Below are 27,593 nucleotides of genomic sequence, written 5' to 3'. Positions count from 1 at the left end.
GACCTCTCTATCTCTGGCTTCTACCTTCTGCCAGAACTAGAGCTTATTTGTACAATTGTTTTAAAAACATTTATACAACTTGTAACTACTATTGACGCCTTAGGTATTTTTGGTTAGTAAATTATATATATCTTTTGATACCCAAGTGACTCCCATCTAGTGTACCGTTCTTTTATTCAGTCTCTGTTGATAGAGCCCTGTTGCTGCGCTTGGCTGATAAGAATTGTCAGTGAGCATCTCCCATACACGGCACATCCTTGAGTATGTCTAATTTCTTAGAGCATGAAAAGTCTACTCGGCATAGGTGTTACATATTTAGAGATTTAATAGCTGTTTAATATCCAATCAATGAATCCTTCCCATCAATAGTAGAGTCTCTTAACACCAGTAGAAGAGTCTTTTAACACCAAGTGTTACCATACTCTTAACATGATTTATTCCAACTTCTTGAGGGATTTGGAATATTGTGAGTTTTGATATGATATGGCTTACATGTTGTAGCTTTGGTTTCTCTCGGTGTTATTTCTGGAGCCTTTTTGTGTAGCTTCCTGGTAGTGCAGTGTTTTAAGCATATGACTGCAGACTGAAACCAGATGGGCACTCTGAGCCGCGGGTGTTCCACAGAGGAGAAAGATGTGCCTGCCTCCGTAGAGATCACACCCTCCGATGCTCTGCGTAGTTCTGCTCTGTCGCCGGAGGCCACAGGCTGGGGGTTCGCTTTGGCATTTTGTTGTATTTGTGCACATTTCATTGACCTGCTTCCATTTACATGTGAGCAGTGTTATTTCTTATGTGCTAAACAAGTAGTTGAAGGTTAATTAGCAGTTTAACTAAACGTAGTAATGCTGCCAGTCTCCTTCATACAAAAATAACTCGCTAATTGTTCAGGTGCATTAAGCAGCAGGTCTTTGTCTACTAGTAAGTTCTTTTGTGTACTAAACTGGATTGGAAAAGAGTATTTTTTGAGCAGTTGTCTAATAGGATGTTTTAAAGCAGGGATTTAGAATTGATAGTGTTGCATGAAAACTCCAGTTTCCAAAGTCCTTTGTGTCAATCAATTCTCCGAACGCCGTTTTTTCCCCCTGAAAAGACTAATTTCTCCTTCTCAAGGTTGTCATGCAGCGTCACATAGACAGTGTTGGGGAAAGGGCGGCTACCCTTACTGTTGACCTTGTGTTTCTATGCAGGTGGCACAGATTTATCAGAGCATTGAGTTTTCTCGTTTGACCTCTCTGGTTCCTTTTGTTGATGCTTTCCAACTGGAACGGGCCATAGTAGATGCAGCCAGGCACTGTGACCTGCAGGTACGTGCGCTAGGGGACCCAGAGGCGCAGAGCGCCACGTACGTAGTCTGCTTTCTTAGCTTTAGGTGCAGTGCCCCTGACCGAGAGGGTCTTTTGTAAGCTGGGTTAGTTTCCCTTCTCATCCAAAAGTTGATTCTGTGGTAGGACTTGATATTTGCATCTAGGTTCTCTACTGATGAGAGTCTCATTTAATTTCCAAAGGTTCGTATTGACCACACTTCCCGGACCCTTAGCTTTGGATCTGATTTGAATTATGCAACCCGAGAAGATGCTCCCTTGGGTCCGCACTTGCAAAGCATGCCATCAGAGCAGATCAGAAATCAGCTGACAGCCATGTCCTCCGTACTCGCCAAGGCACTGGAGGTCATTAAGCCGGCCCACATACTGGTATGTATCGGGGTGGGAAACGTCACGCCTTTCAACAGGCTGGGAGCCTGTGCCTCAGGGGAGGGCTTGCCCTGCTCCTGTACTGCTGTTTTCTTCAGATAGATGGAGGATTGAGCTGCCTTCCATGCAACAGGCCCCCGGAAGCTCATAGCCGATGGCTAGTGTTTTGTGTCTTCGCAGGCTTCACAGCCATGGCACCCTCCTTCCCCTTCCCCAGATGACTCAGAAAGGAAGAGCCCATTTACACACTTGACCTTTTCAGCTCTGCTAATTCTTTGGTGGGTTCTGTAGGCCATCGTGCCTTGGGCACAAGGTAGTTTTGGGGTAGAGAAAGGTAACGAGTAAGTAGATTTTCCAGATTCATTGCTGTGAAATCGGTGACCGAGGATACTAATAGCTCCGTGTGGAATAGTGGTAGAAACACTGGGTTGTAACCTTGAGAGGCAGGCAGTTTGAACTCATGCATAGCTCCGTGGAAGAGGTGAGGCTTTCTATTTATTGAAAGACTTCTGGTTTTGGAATTCCTGTGGAGTAGTTGTACCCTGTCAATTAAAGTTGCTGAAGGTCAGAATGGACTCACTGGTGCCTGGTTCTGTACCACAGCATTTGATAGGAATACTGGGAACTCATAACACGGAAATGCCGTTTTCTTTTTATGAAGCGCAAACACCTGCAAAGGGTAATGCACATTTTCATATCATGTTGGTTTTGTCAGTTTTGTGGCGCACAATAATACTACATGCTATGTTATTTTTCATGCGTTTTTGTTCTGTTTTTGAAGCAAGAGAAAGAAGAGCAGCATCAGTTGGCTGTCACTGCGTACCTAAAAAATTCACGGAAAGAGCACCAACGCATCCTGGCTCGGCGGCAGACCATCGAGGAAAGGAAAGAACGGCTTGAGAGTCTCAATATCCAGCGGGAGAAGGAAGAATTGGAACAGAGGGAAGCTGAACTCCAGAAAGTGCGCAAGGCAGAAGAAGAGCGCCTACGACAGGAAGCCAAGGAGAGAGAAAAGGAGCGTATTTTACAAGAACATGAGCAAATCAAAAAGAAAACCGTGCGCGAGCGCTTGGAGCAGATCAAGAAAACGGAACTGGGTGCCAAAGCCTTCAAAGATATCGACATTGAAGTAGGTGGCGTCTTACTCCTGAGCTGTTGCTTTTACTCAGGTCTTTGGCCTTGTCAGAACCACGACTGTAGAACATTCACCGGTTCATTGTGGGCTACTTCGTTATTTATTAGCAAAATGAGGTAGACTCATTCTTAAAAGCTGGGAGTGGAGCACGCCTTTATTTTCCTTTCTGTTCACGTCTGAGTCTGTTCATCATGGCAGTCGCAGTTTAGTGCTGTGAGAAATGGATGCTTATCCCCCCCCGCCCCCCACCTTCTGTTTAAATGAACACTCAAAAGTGTTCAAATCCTAGCTAGGATTTGATTCTGTGAAGCAGCTATGTTAACCTTTATTCCCCCTCCCACCCCGCCCCTCAGTATATCAGTCAAATTTTCCTCATTCTTTCAGGATCTTGAGGAATTGGATCCAGATTTCATCATGGCTAAACAGGTTGAACAGCTGGAGAAAGAAAAGAAAGAGCTTCAAGAGCGCCTAAAAAATCAAGAAAAGAAGGTGAGTTAGTGGATCAGTAACGTTGAAAAAAAAATCTTTTTTGTCTCCACTTTGATTTTTTTTGTTTTTATTTTTCTGATACTCTAAAAATTTATTGGCCCATAATTCACATGTTGGAATTCAGTTCAATCATATCAAAGAGAGTTGTTTTTAGAACATTTTTTTCTTTCTGGTACTCATTCCTTCCAACCTCTGTCAGACCTTCAAGAAACCATCAATCCAGTTACTGTTTCACTGGATTAACTTCTCTTGGATTTCCTTTTGAGAATAGCAACAGTTACCAGTAAAACAGAGGAACATCAGCCTAAAAGAAAGTAGAAAACATGAAAAACTAGAACAAATTTACTAGGGGACAAAAAGATCATATGATTAAAGAGTTAACTTTTAAACCAGCTGCACCTACAGGTTTCCACATTACATTGCCATCTGCTGGGTGAAAGGCTGCTCACCTCCCTGGTCAGGGGGTTCATTGGAGACGTCACCTTGTTCCATATACACAGATGTATGTGTGTATATATACACACAGATACATGTATCTGTGTCTATATAGAAAAACAAACCAGGTTTACAAGTGTCAAAAGGGAGAGCGAAGGCTAAGATAGAGTAGGTTTCACCCTAACTATAACGGCCATAATCCACTCTATAATACTTGCTGTCTGATAAAACAGGCTATTCGAATAGTCCCTTAACTGGTAGAGAGGCTTAATCTACACGTGGACCCGGCCAAGGGATTTTGGGCTTTCACTGTCCATAGCCTGCAAAACGAGGCTCATACTTCTAACTCTGCTGCCATCACCTCCTTGGTATTTGGGTTATATTATTTACAGTCATTGAGTCACACAGACTGGTGCGTGTCTATGTGGATTTAGTTGACTTCCCAACTGCTTGTTTGAAGAGAAACCTTGAGGATCCCAGAGGCTATTCTGGACCAGTAACCTTTTAAGAGAAAACAAAAGCACACTTGCTCTTTCAGAGAGGAGTTTTAGTAATGTATACAAACTGCACAGACAATACAGGGTTCACATGTATATCTCTCTTTCTTGTATACACTTGGTGATACATCTGGTGGGTGTGCCTTGATGGACCGTGTTGCTAAATTGTTACTATGTGTCTAGTTTACAATAGCCGTCACTCTATGCTTCATTGTCATAGCTCCACTCCCTTGAAGATGCCCTGTGCTCCATCTGTCCGTCCTGTCCTCTCTCCACATATCCCGCAACAGTTCAGCTTTCTGTCCCTTCAGCTTTACTTTTCTTTTTGTAGCTTGATGACGGCCGCTTTCTTTCGAAACCGTGCTCCATTGTGTGAGTTCCAGCATTTATGTGCTCCCCAGGTGGACAGTTTGGTAGCTCCTGGTTTGGGCAGTTGTGAATACCGTGACTATAAATACAGAACATTGTTGGGCAGGCTGATGGGTGGACAGAATGCCATCTAGTGTGATTGTAAGTTACAGAGGAAGCTTAGGTTTAGTTTTGTGAGCACCTCCCAGGTGCTGGCCTGGAATGGCCATACACCGCCAGCATTGACTCCCTCACAGTCAGGAGTGGTTTGGGTTTTAACCATTAACAACTGTGGTAGCATGTGGCTCCTCTTTACAGTTCCATAATGACAGGGCATGGTATAGGCCTGATTTCAGATGCATAAATGCTGTCTGCTTGGTGTTCAGGTTCATATTAAATTAGATGTTTTCTTTATTTTTATATCATTTTATTGGGCGCGTGTATAACTCTTATCACAATCCTATACACAATCCCATACATACACCCATTGTATGTCAAGCACATTTGTACTTTTGTTGCCATCATCATTTTCAAAACATTTGCTTTCTCCTTGAGCCTTTGGTATCAGCTCCTCATTTCCCCCCAGATGTTTGTTTTCTTACTCTGTGTTGAGTTTTCCCTTCTACCATTGTCACATGTGCACTTTGCAGATATTTTTTTCCTAGTCTGTTTTGCCTTTTGAATTCCCTAAAATGACACCATGCCCAAATAGGTGTGTTTATTTCCAGACGCCTTCAACGATTTACTGGAGAACTATTTAAAAAAAAAAATCATTTTATGGGGGCTTGTACAACTCTTACCACAATCCATCCATACATACATACATCCATGTCAAGCACATTTTTACATTGGTTGCCCTCATTCTCAAAACATTTACTTTCTAGTTGAGTCCTTGGTATTAGCTCATTTCCCCCTCCCCCTCCCTTGAGCCCTTGATAATTTATAAATGATTATTATTTTGTCATGTCTTAAACTGTCCAATGTTGCCCATTACCCACTTTTCTGTTGTCTGTCCCTGGGAGGGGGTTATATGTAATTGGTTCCCCCTTTCAACCCCACCTTCCCTCTACCCGCTCAGTATCACCACTGTCACCACTGATCCTGAAAGGGACTATCTGTCCCGGGTTCCCTGTGTTTCCAGTTCCGATCTGTACCAGTGTACATCCAGCCTCTGGTGTAGCCGGATTTGTTGTAGTACTATTTAAAAAAAATTTTTAGTACTATTTTTTTAAATTAATGGAGTATTATTTATAAAACTACTGAATTTTTTCCCTGAGTCTCCTTTAGACATGTGCACACTTATAGTTAATTTTTAAAAATCTAGTTGTTCCTTTTTATTAATCATTTTATTGAGGGCTCTTACAGATATTATTAACAATCCATAATTTATTTAGAGCAAGCATAATTTTACATAAGCAACTACCATCAGATTCAAAGCATTTTTTTCCTTCTTGAACTCTGATAATAGCTTCCCTTTACCCTCTCCTACTCCAACCTCTACCCCCCAGGAACCCTTATTATTATACGTTATGTTTTTCCGTATCTGAACACCATTCAGTGTATCACCTCCAATTCTTTTTTTTTCTTTTATTAAATCATTTTATTGGGGCTCATACAACACTTATAACAATCCATAGTACATTAATTGTGAAAAGCACATTTTGTACATTCGTTGCCCTCATCATTCTCAAAACATTTGCTCTCCACTTAAGCTGCTGGCATCAGCTCCTCATTTCCCCCCCTCCCTCCCTCCCCTCTCCCCTCTCCCTCATGAACCCTTGATAATTACTAAGTTATTATTTTGTCATATCTTATACTGTCTGACGTCTCCCTTGACCCACTTTTCTGTTATCCATTCCCCAGTATCACCTCCAATTCTGTTACCCATTCTCCTCCAGTAAGGTTGTACAGTCATCTGTGTGTGACACCTTCCACCCCTGCCCCCCACCTTCAACCCTCAGGGAGAATCATTACTCCCGTTACTGTTTCTGAAGGGTTATATATCTTGGCTTTCTTGGCTTTCATGCATTGAATGCTTTTACTCATGCTATGAACATACACAGGTCTTAAGATTTATGAGGTAAAACAAAGACCATAATAGTATTGGGAGGAAATACTAGAGGATTAGAGGAGATTTACATGTTTCATGTAACTCTCTAGACTTAACATTCCTTCTCTTTGGCTGTGAGGGACTGTCCAGTTATCTTACAGGTGCCTTTTGGGTCTCTGCTTTGTCCACTCTCAATTTGATTGCTTGTTTATGAACTTCTGATAACCTATCCCCGTAGACACTCATGATCACACCAGCTGGTGGGCTTTCTTCCCTGCTAGGTGGCCGCTTGTTTAACTTCCCGTCTTTAAGACTCCAGGTGCTATATCTTAATAGCTGGGCTCCATCAGCTTTCTTCACATTTGCATATGCACTCATTAGTCTTCAGTGATCATGTCTGGAAGGTGAGCATCATAGTGCTATATTGTTAGAACAAACTATTCTCCTATAAGGTCAGATTTAAAGTAGAGGCCCGAAGTCCATCTTATTCCTTGTGTACACACACACACACACACACACACACACACACACACACACACACAGACCTAACTGTATGTTTATACACACATAACTCTATATTTATAGCTCATATATGATTTTTACTTTTCCTTTTTTCCATTTTTTTCTCCTGCCCCACTATCATTCACCTCAGTAATTCCAGCACGGTACATTTCATGGAATAAACAAGACCAGGAATGCTATACCCTCCTTACTGTCAATTTTAGAACCCTTGCCATTGCTGTCCCTGTCGTTAGTGGCTCGCTGCTCACCTTCCCCTCCCCCATCCCCCCACTCGTTTCCTTTACTGTCTCCTTGGAATTGCTTGTCCTGCTTATCTTACATAGACAGACACCAGAAAAAGAGAAAAAGATGATACAAATAGTTCCAAGCCCAGCATAGTTGGGTATCTCTGTTAAATAGCGAGCTAGATCTGTTATAATCTATCAGTCCAATCCCCTTTCTTTTAGGGTTCCATGTCCAGATTTGCTTACCTAACAGCACTTACCCTTTTATTCCTCAGCGTGCCTCTTACAAGTCCCCGTTGCCTTTCCTGCAGTCAGGGATGGAGCTCCCCCCCCCCCAACCAATTTTTGACTTTCAGTGTGGCCCCCTTGTGAGTGAGTACCCCTAACCAATTCAGATGAGGTACCAAGTCAGAGTCAGCAGTTTACAATTGGGATTCCTCAGGGTTTTTGTGGCTCTGCTCCCATTGCTGTCCTCTGTAGCATTAACTAGGGCTGGTGGGGGGCATGGTTACGGACGGAAGGGGACTGGATTGCCTCTGCAGTCCTCTCCACGGACCAACTTTCAAGGGTTGGTGCACTGAAAAAAGGTCTACCCCCTCTCTCCCTTTCTTATAGAGACATAAACAATACCCTCCCCTTGGGTAGAATAGTGCCCTAGATCCCCATTTCTACCTTTTTTCTTCCCTCACTCCTCTGTGGGCCTTAAAGGCATGGGCTGGGGTGGGGAAAGTGTCTTTCAGCATAGGTGTTGTCTGCACCTTTTATTTCCCTCTCGTATGCATCAGTTAGTGTGGTCTGACTCATGCTAGAGTTATCTGATCCCCAGTCCAGGAGCTGCATATTTCCTCTATGCCGATCTACTGGTTAAACTGACCACAGTGAACTCATATTGTGGATAATGTCGATGAATTTTTCTGATGTTGAACCATCCTTGGTTCCGTGGTATGAATCCTGTGAAGTCACCTGTTCCGTGATTTTTCTTCTTTTTATAAAACATTTTATTAGAGACTCATACAACTCTTATCACAATTCATACCGTGATTTTTTTAGTTGTTAGTTCGATGATCTTATCTATTCTTTTGCTATGGCCTGTTCAAATTCTTGACATCTATCTGAGAGGATTTGTATTTCCAGGTATTTGTCCATGTCTTCCAAGTTGTATTCACTGGAGTACAGGCCTTTGTAGTACTGTGTAATTAGTCTTTTTTTTCTTTTGTAATTAGTCTTTTAATTTCATTAGGATCCGTTGTGATGTCCCGCTTCATCCCTCATCCTGGATATTGACATCTGCTCCTTTTGTTAGGTTTGCCTACTGTTTGTTGATTCTATTAATCCTTTTGAAGAACCAGCTTTTTACTCTGTTTTTATGCATTTATTTTTGTTTTCTCACTAATTTATCTCCCAGTCTTGGTTTTTATAATTTCTCTTGCTATTAGAAGGATTATTCTATTGACTGTTCCAACTGCTGAAGGTTTTGTGATAGAGTATTGAGCACAAGCGTCCCTTCCTTCTTCGTATGTGTATTTATTGCTATCAACACCCTCTGGTAACTTGCCTTTGCTATGTCCCATGGGATTTGGGTATGTTATATTCTCATTCATCAGTTTCTAGAAACTTCTTCCTAATTTAATCTCTAATTTGGCCAGGACCCATTTCTTTTGAAAGAAGAAAGTTGCTCATCCTCCCAAGTATTTGTTTGCTCTTATTAATTTCCAGCTTTATTTCATCGTGGTCAGAGAAGGACGTCTGAGTGATCTCTGTATGTTTTAATTTAAGCTTGACTTAGGTCCCAGCATGTGGTCTGTTTTCGAATGTGTTACCATGTACGCTTGAAAAATGTGATTTTTTTTTTTTTTGTAGTTGGGTGGAGAAATCTGAATATGTCTATCAGGTTGAGCTGTCTAATTGTAGAATGTAGTGCTGTAGCCTCCTTTTTGAGCTTCTTTCCTGCTGATCTGTCTTTTGGAGAGAGTTGTATCGACATCTCCTGATATGATTTCCGTTTTCATCTTTTGAAGGCTCTGATTGGCAAATTTCATGGGGCTGTGATTGGGCACGTGTGAGGAGGGCACTCTGCAAAAATAACCCGGATTGTGCTGGCCGACCGGAGCTTTGGCTGTGCTCCCTTCCCCGCTAGGCGAGCGTTGGTCAGCCTGCTCTGAGTGCACCCAGTAGCATCTCAGGCTGCGAAGGTTCTCACTGGTCACAGTGAATTTTGTTGTGAAAGCACTTTTGCTTGAACCTTGTTTTTTGTGATGGCCGATTTAAGAGAACAGTGTGCAGCTGTGAAATTTTGTTTCTAGGGAAAATGCCAGCCCCAGCCAGGGAACCACAATGGCTGGGGGTAGGGGACCTCAGCATGGTTGTGCTGCTTTCCCTGTGGTGTCATTCCTGCGGTGCCCGGACCTGAGTCCCAAGTTCTAAGTTTCTGTGTGCTGGTGTTAGAGCCTGAGCCAAATCCCACAGTACTGCGGATCTAGGCCCTGTGTCTGGGTTCTCCTACTTGGCCTCCTTACCAATTGTTCTCTGGTTCACAGGAAGAGAGGTCTAAGTAGCACGCTCTCTTTTGGCACCACCATCCTGGAAGCCATCTGTACACACATATTTACCTGGCATTTGTTTTCATACCATTCAGATTGACTACTTCGAGAGAGCTAAACGTTTGGAAGAAATTCCCTTGATAAAGAGTGCATATGAAGAGCAGAGAATTAAAGACATGGATCTGTGGGAACAACAAGAAGAAGAAAGAGTAAGTTGTTAATTTACTACAGTAGTATTTTTAGATTGTAACAGTTTTCTGTCATGTCACTAAGTCTTAGTGACTAAGGGGACTGGGACTTCAAAGTTCAGTTCCTATTCTCTTGCTCACATGGTGCTTCAGTGACTTAGCTTGCAGATGAGTGGAGGCATCGCAGTTCAGAGTGATTAAAACCGAAGCTGGGTAATACAGGGACAGCCTGACAGCTCCTTTGAAAGTAGTTTTGGTGAACTGATTCATGTGCCATGCAAATCACCATGTAAAGCATACAATTCATGCATTTCCTCACCCCTCCTGTAGTTTTCAGGCAGTTTTTTCACCCAAGAAGAAGCTCCTTGTCTATGGTGACCTGCCTCCCCTCAGCACTAGGCAGTCACTGATACATTTTATGACCCTAGTTTTTCAGTGCGGGTAGTCATTCTGTTTAGTGGACTCCTGTAGTATTGCTGTGCGTGACGCTGTGAGTTTTGTTAGTCTGTGTTAACTTTTACTCGGTAAATCAAAAGCAGGGTGTGCATATGCCTGCAAACTCGGAATATGGGGGCAGGCATCAGGGGGTTTTGTAACAATGTGAGAGCTGTCCCCTCAACACACAGGGACTGGGACTCATGCCATTCTAGGACCTGGTCCTACTGCATTGTTACCATTCAGGGAACTTCGAACAGCAAGTGTTGCCTGGTCTTCTGATTCTTAAAGGTCAGTGTTTCATGATGACTTAGTATCTCAGGACTGGAGGGAGAAACGTGCCGGCCTTATTGCTGTCGTTTTGGCCCTGAAGTCTGCTGTTTCGACCCTTGAGCCCACAGGAAATGCCTCCTGGCTCATCTTCCAGGTGCTTTTAAGCAAGAAAAAATGCCTTTCATTAAACCACTTTCTTACCAAGTGGTTTGGTCCTGGGGTGGCACACACAGTTTGTACTTGATTATGAACTTGAGGAGGTTAGTATTTCAGATCCACCCAGTGATGTCCCAGAAGAAAGGGCTTGTTGATTGATTACAGACAAAGCCATGAGACCCACATGGGGGTAATTCCACATTATAAGAAAACCAGATAGTGTTCAGTTATCCCCGTACGTGTTAAGAGTTGTTCCTTTGTGATTTCTGGAACTGGGATCTCTGCTCACTGTAAAGTTGACAGCTCACGCCCACCAGCCACTCCCTGGGAGAAAGACTGCAGCCGACTTGCAGGAGGAACTACCTCGCCACTAGTGAGCAGACCAACTCCTGTCGCACAGGGCTAGAGGCGCGTAAGGTTGGCAGGGGATTGATTAGGGGCTGAGTAAAAATTGATTCTGACAGATACCCCACGGCTGATCTCCGCCTGCTTGTCTTCCGGGAGACTGGTTCCACAGATCTATCTTAGTCTCCTCTCTGTTTGTTGGCAAGTTGGAAGTGGCCAAATAAAAAGCTGCTTCTAGCTCTTCAAGGATATGTATCATGAATTTATTTATATCTGGTCAGATCTGTAATCCCAGGGAATGCTTTATAACATAACATTGGGTCATGAATCCGCAGATAACTACCATGCAGCTGGAACGGGAGAAAGCTCTTGAGCACAAGAACCGAATGTCCCGGATGCTCGAGGACAGAGACTCCTTTGTGATGCGCCTCAAGGACGCCCGGCAGTCAGTGTATGAGGTCAGTGCCCGGCTTGAGGGATGCAAGGCATCATGGTCATTCAGCTGGCAGTTTTGCTGACGCTGGTTTAAAAAGGCTGAAATAGGCTTTCTTGAATGTTGAAAGTATGCAGTCTATGGAAACAAATGTTGCTGTTTGGATAAGAGAAAATAATAATTTATAGTGTCTTGGCTTTAAATTTGCATTAATCATGTAGATTATTTTATATGAAAACATTGGAGATTGGTACTGTTGCTAATAATTTTTAAAATTTTATTGGGGTCTCAGACAGCTCTAATCACAACCCATACGTACATCCACAAACATCAGGCACATTTGTACATTTTGTTGCCATCATTGTTTTTAAAACATTTTCTTTCTACATGAGCCCTTGGTTTTAGCTTCTTTCTCATTTCTCCCTCTCCCTCTCCCACCCTTCCTCTCTCATGAACCCTTGGTAATATAATAAATTATCATTTTTTTTCATGTCTCATACTGACCAGTGTCTCCCTTCACCCACTTTTCTATTGTCCGTCCCCCAGGGAGGGGGTTATATGTAGATCATTGTGATCAGTTCCCCCTTTCTCCCCCCACCTTCCCATTACCCTCCTGGTATCATTACTTTCATTGTTGGTTCTGAGGGATTTATCTGTCTGGGATTCCTTTGTGTTTCCAACTCTTATCTGTACCATTGTACATGCCTCTGGCCTAGCTGGATTTGTAAGGTAGAATTGAGATCATGATAGTGGGGAGAGAAAGCATTAAACAATTAAGAGGAAAGTTGCATGTTTCATCGATGCTATACTGCCCCCTGACTGGCTCGTCTCTTCCTTGTGACTCTTCTGTAAGGAGATATCCTGTTGTCTATAGATGGGCTTTGGGTCTCCACTTTGCACTCCACCTCATTCACAATGATAAGATTTTTTTGTTCTGGGTCTTTGATGCCTGATACCATGTACACCTCATGATCACATAGGCTGATGTGCTTCTTCCACATGGACTTTGTTGCTTCTGCTAATAATCTTAAGAGACGGGCATGCCAGAAAATGTTTTACATTTGGGATTTTTTTTTTTTTTTTGCGAGGAGGTTTCTCTTCTGGCATTTTAAACAATACTCGTAAATAAATGTGAAGGTTACAATTCATTTCTAGCTCTTGAAAAAAATGCTTTTGGGGGGCTTTAATCAATGGTAGGAGAAACTTAAACAGTTTGAAGCGCGGCTAGCGGAAGAAAGACATAATCGCTTGGAAGAACGTAAAAGGCAAAGGAAAGAAGAACGCAGAGTCACTTACTACAGAGAAAAGGAGGAGGAGGAGCAGAGGAGGGCGGAGGAGCAGATGCTCAAAGGTATGGTGGCTGTGGACTGAGACAGGAGGGGGGAAGGGCCGGCGGGAGGGAGGGTTAGCTGAGGGCAGTCTAACTTTAGAAAGGTAATTGACTTCTAATGAACTCTCCCTGACCAGTTCTCTGAAATTGGGAACGGATAATGGAGTGTCCTCAGTTCTGTGAAGACCTCTGCCAGCTAGCGGTCATTTTTAAGATGCTCTCACACAACAGGCTGCATTTCATTCATCCATGTGAAGCCATGCTTTGTTCAGTGTCTTCTGCCACTTGGCCACTTGACGTACTTTTAGGGGTTTGCTTGTATACAGTGCTGCCCGTGCGATCCCTGGAAAGTGGGCAAGCTGTAGGGAAAGGCCTGCTTCCTCACCTGTTCACTGCTCTAGAGCGCGAAGAGAGAGAGCGGGCAGAGCGAGAGAAGCGCGAGGAGGAGATGCGGGAATACCAGGAGCATGTCAAGAAGTTAGAAGAAGTCGAGAGGAAGAAACGCCAGAGAGAGCTGGAGATTGAGGAGCGAGAACGGCGCCGAGAGGAGGAGAGGAGACTGGGCGATGATCCGCTTTCTAGAAAGGTGAGTGCAAGAGCCATTGTACTTACACTGGGTTCACTTACTGTGTGTCGTATGTGTTATGTACTGTGGCCTTGTACGCGTCGGGTAGTACACGCTGGGTTGCTACAAGGTCAGCACTCGGTTAAACCTTTCACAGCCGGAAACCCACGGGCGTCGGCGCGGGCCGTTCTACTCTGTCCCAGGGGGCTGCTGTGAGTCAGAATCCACTCACTTGATGGTAGTAGGGTTTTTTCCTTCGTGATTTTTGGATTATTAGTTTGCCTCTCAAAGATGAAGGATTTGTAAGCAAAAGGTGGGCAGACCTGGGTTTTTACAGGTTTTGGATTACTTGTCCGTAAGCATGCCCCTGTTACTGCCTTTAGGAACATTAATAAGGTTTTCTCAATACAATTTTAGATTTTTCTGTTGTTATAGTGGTTATAGATAATCCACCGCAGCTCCCTTCCTGCGCCTTCACTCTCTTTGTTAGAACACAAGACAAACACAAAAATCAAGCTGGTCTCTGCTGTTGGTGTCCTCTTGGAATTGGCTGGTTTTTTGCCTGTGGGTAAACTCCGTATCCTACTGAGAGCCCGCTTAACAGTTGTTTTTGAGCTTTACAAACGTTATTTATTAGAAAAAATTTTTATGTTATGTCACATTTTTCTCCTTTTCAGGTGGATTTTCCATCTTCATGCTTTATAAAAACATCCTCGTGTTTCCTCACAAGTTTTTCTCTCACACAGAGTAGCAGTTTGAAGTGGCTCCCATGGCCACCTTGGTAGCTGCATCCCAGGGCTCTCAGCACTGCCAGCCTTGCCTTCACACAGAGGGTGGCTGTTGTGCCCCTCCCCACACCTTGTCCATGCATCTTAACAGTTGTGGGTGATGAACATTTTTAGGAATACTTGGCTCTTTTCACATACTCTGCCAAGGGAATGTTAAGTCAAAACCTGTGCATTCCACAATACTGATTTCACTTCCCTGTGTAGTCTATGTTTGATAACAGCAGCTCGTAATTAAAGTGTCGCCAGTGCATTGTTTCTTGCTAATACCTCTGCTCCCTGCAGGATTCTCGCTGGGGCGAGTCGGACAGCACGTGGAGAAAGGGGTCGGAGGTGGAGTCTGAGTGGCGTCGAGGTCCGCCCGAGAAGTGAGTGTTCTGTCTTGTTTTGGGTGTTTTAACCACGCCGGGTTCTGTAATGTTTCCCTGTTGTATGTGATTTAATTTACTTAGCACACGGTTTCAGAGTTGATCCAAGATGTAGGGAGCTGCTGTGAAAGTGCTTTGACTTTTAACATTCTCACTACCCAGGAGACTAGAATTCTGGACTGAGGACACTAGCGCTAGAGAAAAGCTTTCTCTCCAGAGGCTCTGGAGAAAAGGCCTTTGTCACCTCTCAGCACCCATGGGTCCAGCACTCTCCATGTGCATTGGTGTCCCGGGTCTGGGAATTTTGCCTGCCAGGCTCCAGCTCCCAAGCACGCACTCCAGCCCGCCTCCTCTTTCTTCGTGGCCGGTCATTGCTCTTTGTGGCTGGCCTGTAGCCCATTGTATGGTGACAGATGTCTGTTACCGTGGCATCCTTATGGGTGGGCACCTGAGTAGGTTTCCACTTTTTAGTTATTGAAACAGCGTCCACTTTATTTTGTGTTTATGTTGCTCGTGCTTTTAAGAACCTGCTGTAGCTAGCAATAGGTCCTGACCAAGAACTCGTTTTTCTGGTGTTTGTTCTTTGCTGCATGTTGAGGTAATGCTGGTTTATAGGTTTAACTCATTTTCTTTTCTGCATGTGGAAGGTGAGCCCGACACCCATTGACTGAGTCTGTCCCATTGGTTGGACTTTGCTTCCTTGTCAAAAATCTTCTTGACCCCAAATTTGTGGAGTGTTTCTTAGAAATGAGTTGAAAAACAAAATTCTCATGAGAATGAGCAGGTTCGTTTGATTCACTGGTGACCATGTTGGCTTTTTTTTGCTCTGCAGGGAGTGGAGACGGGAGGCAAGGGATGAGGAACGGGCTGTGCGGCGAGATGAAGACCGGCCACGGCGGCTGGGTGATGAGGAAGAGAGAGAGTCCCCGGCCAGACCTGAGGAGGACCGGCTTCCTCGGCGGGCTGTGGAGGATGAGAGAAGCCTTAGGCGGGGGCCTGAAGAAGAGCGCTTCCCCCGCCGTGGGGTCAACGAAGACCGGCCTTCCTGGCGGAATGCAGAGGAGGACAGGCCCCCCCGCCGCATTGGAGATGAAGATCGGCCCACCTGGCGGCAGAGCGAGGATGACCGGCCCCCCAGACGTGGGCTGGATGAGGACAGAGGGACCTGGCGGACAGCTGATGAGGACAGAGGTCCAAGATGGGGCATGGATGAAGACCGGGGCCCAAGGCGAGGAGGTGCCGAAGACGAACGGTCCTCTTGGCGCAATGCTGACGAGGACCGGGGTCCCAGGCGAGGCATGGATGATGACCGCGGTCCCAGGCGAGGGTTGGACGAGGACCGGGGTCCCAGGCGAGGCATGGATGACGACCGCGGTCCCAGACGAGGGTTGGACGAGGACCGTGGTCCCAGGCGAGGGTTGGACGAGGACCGCGGTCCTAGGCGAGGGTTGGAGGAGGACCGCGGTCCCAGGCGAGGCATGGATGAGGACCGCGGTCCCAGGCGAGGCATGGATGAGGACCGCGGACCTTGGAGGAATGCTGACGATGATAGAATTTCCCGGCGTGGGGCGGATGATGACAGGGGCCCTTGGCGAAACATGGATGATGACCGGCTCTCCAGGCGTGCTGATGATGACCGAATTCCTCGGCGGGGCGATGACTCCAGGCCTGGGCCCTGGAGGCCATTTGGGAAGCCAGGTACAGTGCCGAGAGCCGGGCTGGGTGTTTCATAGAGCCCACTGTGTGCTGACAGGTAGAAGGCAGCGTGTTAATGCACAGTTAGGAACGGCGAGGCACGGCCACTGAGCACTGTCATCTTCTAGCAATGGCCGGCAACCTTGAGAAGGTAATTTAAAAGGGATTCGAAAGCCATAAATACACTTTTACAAACAAAATGAAATAGCCATTATCTGAATACTGTCCTTTAGAGGAAGCTGTGGTAGGTTTATTTTCATTTTCCATTTGGTCCGTCAGGGGCTTGGGAGCCACAGTTTGCAGCCCCTGTTCTAGATGAAAACCCGGTACCACATCCTGAATACCCTTGCAGGGCTTCTGTGTTTTTTTTTATGTGTGTTGTGTGTGTGTGTGTGTGTTGTGTGTGGTGTGGTGTGTGTGGGTCCCCACACACCGAAACCATGAGGACCCCGAGTTCTGCTCTGGTGGCATTCACGCTGTGCTTTTCCCACTGCCGGAACCTTCAGCGTGCGTGTGCTGAAGGGCTTTCTCCCGGTCACGAAAAGTCACCACACAGCATCCGCTTTTCTCCGAGCCCTGGCCTGCGAGGGGAGTCCCAGAACCACCATCGTTCTCCGCTCTAGGCCTGCTCGCCTTTTCACACTTACTCTGGTGCTAGTGCAGCATGCCAGGCTGGCCCTGGTGCTGAGCCAGGTCTGCTCCTCAGTGACCCGGGTCTCTCAGAACAGGGGTGTGAGGGTCTTGTTTTTCCTGGCCGTCATGCAGGAAGCGGCTTGAGTCCTCTGGGATGTTGGAGCTGCACATGTAATGTGGGATGCCGAATCCCTTGTCCAGTCGTTTCTCAGTGAAGACAGATGATGCAGTGGAAACAGGCCTTCCAACACAGTGGCTGTGTTAAGTGTGTGTGACTGTCCACCACCCTGCCCATCATCTGAAATCTCTGCCTTGTCAGTAGAGCACACAACCCAGACCTCCTCTAAGTTTCAGGATGTGAGGAAGCAAATGTACTGATGGAGGAGCGCAGTGTGATTCTGTGGAGTAAGGCAAACTGGGAGCAGTGGCATTAGCCTTTAGGATGCTGAGGGAGTGACATCAGCGTTGAGGGCCAGCCTGTGTGTGCTTAGTGGACAAAAACTGTTGTGTTACTTTTTACAATGTAGGTGGATGGCGAGACAGAGAAAAAGCCCGAGAGAACAGCTGGGGCCCACGCCAGGAGTCAAGACCCTCAGAGGACTCTGAATGGGACAGAGAGAAAGACAGGGACAGAGATACTCAAGAGCGAGAGGAGAACGACAAGGATCCAGAGCGAGACCGAGAGCGGGAGCGAGACGGGGAGCGAGAGGATCGCTTTCGACGACCAAGGTCTGGCACCTGAGCGGTGGTTGGGTTACGCCCGGGAGGCTGCCATGAGTGCTGAGCTTTACTAAGGGCACCAAGCCATGCTTCGACGCCATTCTTCTGTTGGGAATAGCGTGTTCAAAGTAATTTTTTCCAAAAATTTTTGAGACCATCTAATTGGATCTTCCTTCTAAGCAAAGTGAGAAAGAAATGTGATTCGTTTAGGCCCTGGAGTTCTGCAGGCTGCATGAAAATGAAGAGGGAGCCAACAGGTCTCTCTACCCAGCTGTCTGTTGCTTTATCCTTTAGGCTTTATCAGCCTTAGCAGCAGCAGCAGACATAGCCTGCTCCTCTGACCACGCGGCTGTATCCTGATCGGTTCAGAGTAGCGCCATCTCACATACCTTTCTGTGCAGATGCCGTGTTTGCCTCTGCGCTGCCCCCCGTGATAGTAATCACTTTCACCCTTGAACACCCGGGCGTGGGAGTAGCGCTCTTGAGGACATATGGTGCTTTTTCCAGTTCTTCACAGGTGCACATTGTGAATTCTCAGTGCCAGTTTGGTTATGTATGCCATACTCGACTGAATCCACACAGTGTCTAACCACAGAACTTGCCCTGTCATTTTAAATGGCCACAGGGAAGAGGGTGGCTGGAGAAAAGGACCTGCTGAGGAGTCTTCCAGCTGGCGAGATTCAAGCCGCCGGGATGATTGGGACAGGGATGACCGCCGCCGGCTCGAGAGAGACGATCGCCGTGATCTCAGGGACCTACGAGATCGGCGGGATGACAGAGAGCGGAGGGGCCCTCCCCTCAGATCAGATCGCGAAGAAGGTAGGGAGGCTGGCCCCACGCGGATCATGGGCCCGGTGTGGGGTGTTTGTAAATGATCTGGTAATTTTATATACGCCACAAGTAGGATTTTAGAGATTTATTCAGTTTAGAATGAACTCCTGGGTCCTTACAACTACTTGATGGTTAAGCTGTGAAACAAGCTCATCTCGCCGTTAGAGCACAGGAGGGTGCTCTCTCAGTTGTTGACCGGCTCCACGCCAGAACTGTCCCGTGTTCGATAGTCGAACCGAAAAGCCAACTTGAACGCCTGTACGCCCGAGAGCGAGTCACAGGCACGTATCTCCGTAGACACAAGGGGTGACTGACCTTCAGTCCGCTCAGACTCCAGATAGCTGGGTAGTGTGTTAACACATTCCTTATTGTGCTTGTTTGACACTTTAGTTTCATAAGACAGGGTAACCATACCTCCAGAAGAATTAGGAGTTCCAGCTGTAAAGCTAAGGAAAACCGAGAACTAAAATAGAGTCAAAGAAAGGGACCATTTGCTAACTTGGATTCATGCCGCCCCTTGTCTGACTTGGCCGCTGAACACAACGTGGCTAAGTCAACACTATCAGCACCTTTTGGGGGGTTGGTGGAGGGGGGTGTGATAAAAGCAGCTAATAGAGCAAAAGGTGTGACATCCTAACCAGGAAACAGAATCCAGACCATCAAGGAGGCTGAAGAGTTGCTGTGAGTTTGGATAAATCGAAACGACTCAATGGCAATAGCGTATCTGAGGCAGGGACATGCGAGAAGCCTAAAGGTCTCCGTAGTGCTGTAGAGTTCTGGAAAAGTGAATTTAGTAAGTGTGATACTGGGGCCTAGAAACTGATTTTTTTGGTTATCAATGGTTTCTGGGAAAAATATGTTCAGTTCTCAGTGTTTGAATGTAAATTTGGAACCAATTGAATTAGACAACTAAGGTTTCACTGTACTTTGCTCCTAATCCAAAAGCATGGTGATTTGAGCTCAGTTTCATGAGACAGTCCTGGCCCTAGAAAGCCTATAACCCAAGAAACCCTACGAGGCAGCTCTATTTGGTCTCATGGGATCACTGAAATGAAATCAAACCAGCCACGGTAGACGAATGAGGAGCCCTGGTGGCACACTGTTGAGTAAGCGCTCTAAGCGCCGGACTGCACTTCAGGAGTCACAGGAGGCTGCATGCCAGTCATAAAGAAGCCCACATCGGTCCCTGTGAGTCAGCCCCCTCGCCCCCATGGCAGTGGTGGCACAGATACGAAACCCATGACCATTAAATACTTCTGGGTGAGGACCTGGTAGGTGACGTAGAACACAGTGTTGGTGTTCTTGTTCTGTTAACAGCTGAAATGTAATTTTAAAAATGGCTGCATATGAAACGCCTTTTGTGAGCTTTTAGTATTTTAGAATTCACTACCATCTCACTAGCGACCTAATATAAGGCTTTCCCTTATAAAGGTTTCCGTGACTAAAATCTTTACAGGGCAAAGGCTTCGTCTTTTTCCTGTGGAGTGACTGACCTTGTCAGTGCTTTGCCCACAGCCCCAGCTGGATCATAACGATGTTTCTTTTACGATCGTAATGTTATTTCTCTTGATAGCTGTAGCTATAAACATTGAGCTTTTACGGCTAATTGGCTTAAAGTTTCTTCAATAAGAGCCCAAAAAGCCTTTTCATTTAAACTTTTTCTTCCATTCACTGGACTTCTTGTGTCCGTGGTTTGAGCTTAATTTCAGCCTGTGTAGTCTGAGCCAGTAGAAAATAGTACAAATGTGTTTTGTTTTTTAAAGTAACTTTAGCAAGCTCCTGGAGGCGCGCTGATGACAGGAAAGAAGACCGGACCGAAGAGCGAGACACCCCTCGTCGTGTTCCTCCCCCAGCTCTCTCCAGAGATCGAGAACGAGACAGAGAGAGAGAGGGTGACAAAGAGAAGGCCGCATGGAAGACCGAGAAAGAGAAGGACTCCCTTCGTCGTACTAAGAACGAGACTGATGAAGACGGATGGACCACAGTCCGACGCTAAGTCTGAAAATGCTGGAGTCAGACTAGTGTCTCTCATAGGTTTGATCACATTCAAGGATTCTATACTTGTGCTTCAGCCCGTCTAAATTGGATTCTATAACTAATGTTTCACCATAACACGAAAAGCATGAACTTGTATTAATCCTATATAATAGATCGATCATGCACAGTACCCACAGAAGGTTGGAAACCATGCCATTTTCTGAAATTTAAGGTGTTGCATTATTTCACCAATCATTTGTTTACAAAACAGACAAACTAAAAAATAAAATTGAAAATGTGAACTCTTCAGGTATTGAGTAACACCTATATCTTGGTGTATAGAACTGCTCTTTTTTTTCTTCTGAAATAATCTAATATTAATTTGGAATGAGGTAAGGTTCTGTTAATACACAAATGTATTTGAAGACTCTCCAAAGTGGTGGAATGATCGGTTTTCACACCATTAGCTGTTGAAATACCTCTTTAGGTATTTTGAGGTATTTACTATTCACTAAATTAAAAAAAATATAAATTCTTTTTTAGATTTACTTAAGTGCAGTAAACATTACAACACCTGGATACAGTGGGCTTTCTATAGATTTTAAGTGAGTGAAGGTGAGTATAAAGCAATTTGCAGAAAAAATTATAACAATAAGAAATACTGCGAAAGTGTGAATCCCAAACTATCGCTTTTAAATTTTAAAGCATATGGTAAACTATTACTGAGGGTTTTTTTTTTCTCCTGTTGCCAATAGCAAACTGCTTTTCCATTAACGGAGAATTCATGCCTTTGAAGCATTTTAAATATGACAATATTTATAAATGTGTGGTTTGGAGGAATTGTTTAAATTCTTTTTCCTAATTTTCTTTCTTTTCAGGATAGATTCTTTCAACCAGTAATTTGTAGTAACGACTGTGTTGACTTCAATTTTGGGGTGTTGTAGCTGTGTTAAAGATGAACTCTGGTCTTATTGAAGCCAACACAGAACCCGCTGCTGTGTTTTTCTTCAGTGATAAATAAAATACTTAGACAGTTGGTTTCGGTGGTGATCTTACGGCTGTGGTCCCAGGTTTTGGGTCAGTGGCGCCAATGTTGGCCTCACCTGTGGCCCATGTTTCTCGAGGTTTCCAGTGGTTTATGTCTCAGCCAGAAGATAATCACAAGCAAGAGGCCTTCAGAAAGGAGGTGGGGAAAGGGACTTGGCAGGAGGAAGAACTGTCACGCACGCTGTGAAGCCTCAGCTGTAGGAAGCAGATGTGCCTGTGATGCGGCCCCCACAGTGTCTCTGCCCTGTGCCTGCTGGCTTCCATGCGAACATGTGTATTCATGTGATTGGAAAACCCTGGTTGCGTTGAGAGAATGCCTGGAACATGTGGAGTGGCTGTAGTAGGCCTATGGAGGGCCTGGCTAGTGAGGACTCCTGCCACCACCATACAGCCAGGAGGGGGCGCAGTGATGCCGCTTTCACGGTTGGATCACCAGATGCTGAAGGTCCGCTTTTCAAATAACGCTCTGGTATTTCACATAGAGGGAGGTGTTAAAAACCTTAGGTGGAGGAGAGGGTAACTGAAGTACTAGAACCCACCAGCTTGAGACCTCACAGGTGAGCCCCAGCATGAAGGCTCACTCAAATGGATGAAATACATGTATGTGCATGGTCCACAGGTTTCCAGACCAAGTCAGTAGACCCACCCTTCATGTCTACAAATGGCATCAAAATTCCATTGTTTTAATCCTGGCTTTCCATTAAATTTGGGGACTCCTCATATTTGTGCTGTTAGCCCTAAGTCATGTTTTGTGCAGGATCCAGAGTACAGGTGGAAGAGTTAACTCATTTTCACCAGCAGCCAGTCAATGCCTCCCAGCCCCCTCCTGCTTTGGGAGCCAATCACAGGAAAGTCAACCACAATGCACATGGTCAAGCGCTTTCTGCATTTGAGAAGAAGGGTGCAGTTTCTGCATGTGTTTCCAAGGGGAGCCAGCCACCCAGCTGACTGTTCGATGCCTCTATGGCCAGCAGCGAGGCAGGCCTCTGTGTCCTGATTGCATGTAGAGACTTGTGTTTTTACCAGAGGCTTAAATTTATGAACATGTACTTCACACGGGCCACTAGAGAAGGCATCAGCCATCCTGCTGTGACTGACAATGGACCCTTTTTGCTTGAAGTACACATTAGTTTATATTCTAGAGTGTAGTTTTGGCTTAATTGTTCTAACCATTGCACATCTTCCCAAAAGGATTTGGTAGGAGAATGGAGTAAAACACTGGCAAAGCATCTGGACTCGCCCACTAGGCAGCCAGCCAGGTTGTGGCATTCTGCCACCACAGCCGGTGAACAAGGGTCCATGTGCTGTTTTCTTAGCAAGGGGTTCTTAAGATAACACCCCATCAACTTTTCTGTACTTTTAAAAATTGGGAAAACAAGTGACATTTAAGTGACACAAACTCTCAGGAAACTGGGAGACTACCCACCACCAAAGTCATTTTACCCTTCTGGAGTTCAACTCGAAGATGGAAGCTAATTGGTTTTGGGGGAGATGGCGGACACCGGAGTAAGGCACTCTTAAAAAAAAGGCACCACTGAATATCGGGATTGCCCTACCCACCACTGTCCTTTCAAAGTGCCCCAATTTTTGATGACGGGGGGGGGGGGGGGGAAGGGAGCACCGAGGGAATCCATATAGGCCTGGAACGTGCGGGGCGTGCCTCCCCCCCCAAACTGGTTACTTTTAAAAATCAAAAGCTCCCAGCTACCTTAAAATGAATGTGTCCAGGATAGGGCTCGTGGCTGGGGGTGGGTAACCTCAATACCCTACCTGAACCCTGCTGCTGGGAGTCCTATGTAGATTCTTAGTCATTTTAGGTAGTGATAATCTTGCATTTCAACCCAGGTCACCCCCAATGTGTTGATGGCAGCCACGTGGGCTTAAAGTGCAAACCACCACCAGGGGCGGGAGTGGCATCTAGCAGATTCATGAATTTTAATGGGAGACCAAATCTTATGGATAACTAGTATTCAAGAAACGAGATGGCTAAGGTTCTTCCAGACCAGAAGGGAGCAAATGCCTCCAGCTTCCACAGTGAATTCACTACCTGGATCAGTGCCGGTCTGGCGGCTGCCCTTGCTCAGCGGGACCAATTGGGGTGAGGGGGGGGGAGAGAAGAAAGATTATTGCACTACCTCCCAGGCTTGAAGGGCTCCCATTTTCCTATGAGCATCTTCAAGGAGGATGGGTGTTTACTTTGCTCCTTGGGAACCTAGAAGCGCAGTCATGCACTTGTTTCCCTTTGGGTCTTAATTCCACAAATGTCTCTTGAACTGCACGTGGGGTTGGTGGTAAGAGAAAAGGCCAAGTAGAAAGTTCTAGGCTATATTAATGAATTCATAGATGGTTACTGTATAAATACACACAATCTTGAACACCATTTCCCAGTATATACACAAGATGATAACTTGGCACAATCTTTAGAGGTGGAAAAGGCTAAGCCACTTCAGTACTAAAAGACCTGGCACATAAAAGGATAACGAGCCGTATGCCACCTGCTACGGACTCGCCTTTACACCACCTTCGGCTGGGACGGGAACAGAAATGACCACCCAGGCTAATGCTGGGGTGGCCAGGAACCCCACCTTCCACGGGGATGGGCCAGGCTGGCCCCACCCGCATTTAAGAGTAACTGATGAAGAGCAACGAAGAAAGACGACTTGCTTTCAAACAAAAAGTCACTGCCGACATCTCAAGTTCAGAGGCTCTTAAAAAATATTGTAGACCTAGGAAAGTGCCTCAGCTCGTACAGGCAAACACTTGAAGATTAGGTCGGGACAATTCCAGAGCGATGGCGCATCTACAATAAACAGTGCCCCGAAGTCCCACTTGCAAAGCAGGCCCCGCTCTCTAGCGACGGTTCAAGATGCCATCGATGCAGGGCGCCCAGTCGTCAGCGCAGCTTCCTGCCGGGCAGGCCGTCCCGGGCGCCGCGGGGCGGCGGCACTTTGGAGAGCGGGCAGTACTTAATGGTGTGCGCGTTGTCGCCGCTGGCGCCGCACAGGGGGCAGGTGTAGCGGCGCAGTACCGGGCACAGCACGCGCCCGTCCGGGCCCTTGAGGATGTGCGTGGTGTACAGCGCCACGGCCTCCTTGTTGTTCCGGCAGAACACGCACACCTGCAGCTCGGGCTTGAGCAGCCGCGCGGCCGGCCCGGAGGCCGCGTGCAGCCGGGGCTCGGCCGCCCACGCCAGGCCCCGCTCCCCGCGCCGCGCCGCCTCGGCCGTGGCCAGGGTGCTGGCGGTGGCGGCGGGCGCGCAGCCCAGCAGCACGGCGGCGGCGCGGCCGGGGAACGGGCTCAGCTCGGCGAAGCGCTCCTCCAGCAGCCTGACCTCGGCGGGGCCGGCGCACAGCTCCAGCGCCCGCAGCTCCAGCGCGCCGCCTAGATATCGGGCACCGGGCCCCGGGTCCTCGCTGTCGTCGTCGTCCTCCGGCTCCAGCGCTCGAGCGGCCGGCGCGGCGCCCGCGTGCGGCGAGCAGGCGGGCGCGGAGCTGCCGCCGCCGCGCTGGCGGCCGTCCACCGCCTTGGTGATGAGTGTGGCCAGCCCCAGGTAGTCGTTCCACGAGCTGAAGGGCTGCGGGTGCGCCGGGTCCGTGGCGGTCCCGAGGAGGGCGCCGGGCACGAGCGCCGTGGGCGGGGGGGCGCGGCGGGGCGCCCAGGGGAACGCCTCCATGGACGGCTGCGGGCCGCGCCTCCCTGCCGCCGGCGCCTGGACGGAGGGCGCGCGCTGGCCCGCCTGCCCTCCCGGCCCTCGGCCGGCCGGCCTGCGCTGGGGCCGCCCGCGCTCCCGGCCCCGCCCTCCCCGCCCCGGCTACCTCGCTCGCGCCGGGACGGAGGCGGAGCGCAGCGGAGGCGGCCGCGCCGGGCGGCGAGCTGTGCGCGCGTTCTTTCCGGCCCGCGGGGCTCCGGCGCCCGCGCTGCGCCAGCTCCTCCCGCGGCCCGGCGGCTTCCATTCCGGGAGGGGGCGGGCGCGGCGCCGCCTCGGGCTCCGGCGTCAATTGGCTACTGACCACAGACCCCCAGCGCCGCGGCCGCCGCTCCGGACGCTGATTGGCGTATTCGGGGAGGGGGCGTGTCGTCCCCGAGCAGCTGGGTGGGCCGGGCGGGGCCGAGGCGCCTTCACGCTCACGCTGGGCTGGGGCTTGCAGCGTTGACCAGGCCCGTGGGGAGGCTCGCCGTGGACGGGGCAGGGGCGCCGGCCCGGGCTGGCCTGAGCCTTCTGCCCCCTAGCCTGGCCTGCAAGGGTCCCGGACCAGCCTTCTCAGCAGCCCCCGCCAATCTCTGAGCATCGGTGAGGAAAGCTGGAGGTGGGGTGGGGAAGAGTGGGTTGGGCGAGGCCCTCACCTTGCTGCTGCGCAGCCTTCCAGTGACGTCCGCGTGCCCAGCGCTTTGGAGTGCTTTCGCCAGCCCTGGAGGCTCAGAGGTCTGGTTCCAGCCAGTACGTGGCAGAGGGACGCAGGACTTCCCGCGGGCCCAGGCAGCCTTCCAACAGGTGTGCACACGGACGCTAGGTGGCTGCCAACCTGTGACAGGGAACCGGTGGGTGCTGTGCTGAAAACCAGCCCCTGAGTGCCCTGGCTCGTGTGTTTGCACGCACCCACGGGTGTGTTTGTAGCCCCATCTGGAAATCTGGGGCGTATGTGCAATACGAAAAGAGCCACATTGTGTCATTATTGAATACTTTTTTTTCCTTTAAAAAAAAGTTTTATTGGTATATAATTCACATACCACACAATTCAATGATTTAAATATATTAAAAATAGGTGTGCAGTTATCACCATAATAAATTTTAGAACATTCTGTTCATTTTTTAAAAAATACTTTCATTAGGGGCTCTTACATCTCTTATCACAATCCATACATTCTTCCAAGGTGTCAAGCACTTTTGCACATATGCCACCATCATTTTCAAAGCATTCTCTTCCCTCTTGAGCTCCTGATATCAGCTCCCCACTTCTCCTCCCTCTCTCCCTCCCTCCCCTGCCTGCCCTCCCTTGATAAGTTATAGATTATTTTTTCATATCTTACATCGTCCTGTTTCCCCTCACCCACTTTTCCGTTATTTGTCCCCCTGAAAAGGGGTTCTAGGTTGATCCTTGTGATCGATTTCCCCTTTCTCCCCACCACCCTCCCCTAATCCTCCTGGTATCTCTACTCTCCTCATTGGCCCAGAGGGGTTTATCTATCCTGGATTCCCTGTGTTGAGGGCTCTTAATCTGTAGCAGGGTGCATGCTCTGGTCTAATCCAATTTGTAAAGTAGAATTGAGGTCATGATAGTGGAGGGAAGAAAGCACCACAGAGCAAGAGGAAAGTTGTGTGTGTCATTGGTGGTGTACTGCACCCTGACTGGCTCATCTCTTCCCTGTCACCTCTCTGTGAGGGAATGTCCAATTGTCCACAGATGGGCATTGAGTCTCCACTCCATGCCCGCCCCCCCATCCATTCACCTTGGGTATGGTTTTATGCTGGGTCTTAGATTCCCGATACCAGATCCCATCGACACCTCATGATCACACAGGCTGGTGCGCTTCTTCCATGTGGGCTTTGTTGCTTCTGAGCTAGATGGCTGCTTGTTTATCTTCAAGCCTTTAAGACCCCAGGTGCTATATCTTTTGGTAGTCAGGCACCATCAGCTTTCTTCACCAGATTTGTCTTCAGCGATTGTATTGGGAAGGTGAGTAGCACAGAGTGCCGGGTTGTTAGAACAAAGTGTTCTCGTGTTAAGGGAGTACTTGAGTCGAGACCCAATGTCCATCTGCAACCTTAAATCTTAACATATAGATATGTGTACATAGTTCTATTCTCCATATATATATATACATATATATATATATATGTACATGCCTGTATTTAGGCCTCCATAAATGTCCTTTGCCTCCT

The 27,593-nt window shown here is 47.4% G+C and overlaps 2 protein-coding genes and 1 non-coding gene across 3 annotated transcripts in view; 2 read left to right on the top strand and 1 right to left on the bottom strand.

The window, feature by feature from the left end:
* EIF3A (eukaryotic translation initiation factor 3 subunit A) overlaps nt 1–21,701 on the top strand; it is a 39,548-nt gene extending 17,847 nt beyond the window's left edge. Inside the window, exons 10-22 of the mRNA XM_075534174.1 lie at nt 1,188–1,304; nt 1,506–1,691; nt 2,473–2,820; nt 3,211–3,315; nt 10,027–10,140; nt 11,664–11,786; nt 12,959–13,112; nt 13,493–13,677; nt 14,727–14,809; nt 15,642–16,507; nt 17,665–17,866; nt 18,483–18,676; nt 20,452–21,701. Coding sequence (XP_075390289.1) covers nt 1,188–1,304; nt 1,506–1,691; nt 2,473–2,820; nt 3,211–3,315; nt 10,027–10,140; nt 11,664–11,786; nt 12,959–13,112; nt 13,493–13,677; nt 14,727–14,809; nt 15,642–16,507; nt 17,665–17,866; nt 18,483–18,676; nt 20,452–20,684 — 2,910 coding nt within the window. The 3' untranslated portion in view covers nt 20,685–21,701. The remainder of the gene's footprint in view (nt 1–1,187; nt 1,305–1,505; nt 1,692–2,472; nt 2,821–3,210; nt 3,316–10,026; nt 10,141–11,663; nt 11,787–12,958; nt 13,113–13,492; nt 13,678–14,726; nt 14,810–15,641; nt 16,508–17,664; nt 17,867–18,482; nt 18,677–20,451) is intronic.
* On the top strand, nt 739–868 carry LOC142430088 (small nucleolar RNA SNORA19). The gene has a single exon (XR_012780562.1). It is a non-coding gene; the product is annotated as a small nucleolar RNA SNORA19 (small nucleolar RNA).
* A 2,338-nt stretch (nt 21,702–24,039) lies between the features above and the next one.
* On the bottom strand, nt 24,040–25,640 carry NANOS1 (nanos C2HC-type zinc finger 1). The gene has a single exon (XM_075534403.1). The coding sequence runs from the start codon at nt 25,383–25,385 to the stop codon at nt 24,606–24,608; it is 780 nt and encodes a 259-aa protein (XP_075390518.1). The 5' UTR covers nt 25,386–25,640; the 3' UTR covers nt 24,040–24,605.
* Nucleotides 25,641–27,593: the final 1,953 nt, after the last annotated feature.

This window comes from Tenrec ecaudatus, chromosome 16 (genome assembly GCF_050624435.1).
Source record: "Tenrec ecaudatus isolate mTenEca1 chromosome 16, mTenEca1.hap1, whole genome shotgun sequence".
Classification (NCBI taxonomy): domain Eukaryota; kingdom Metazoa; phylum Chordata; class Mammalia; order Afrosoricida; family Tenrecidae; genus Tenrec; species Tenrec ecaudatus.
Note: the sequence above shows the minus strand (reverse complement) of the source record. Positions and strands in the feature narration are given on the sequence as shown.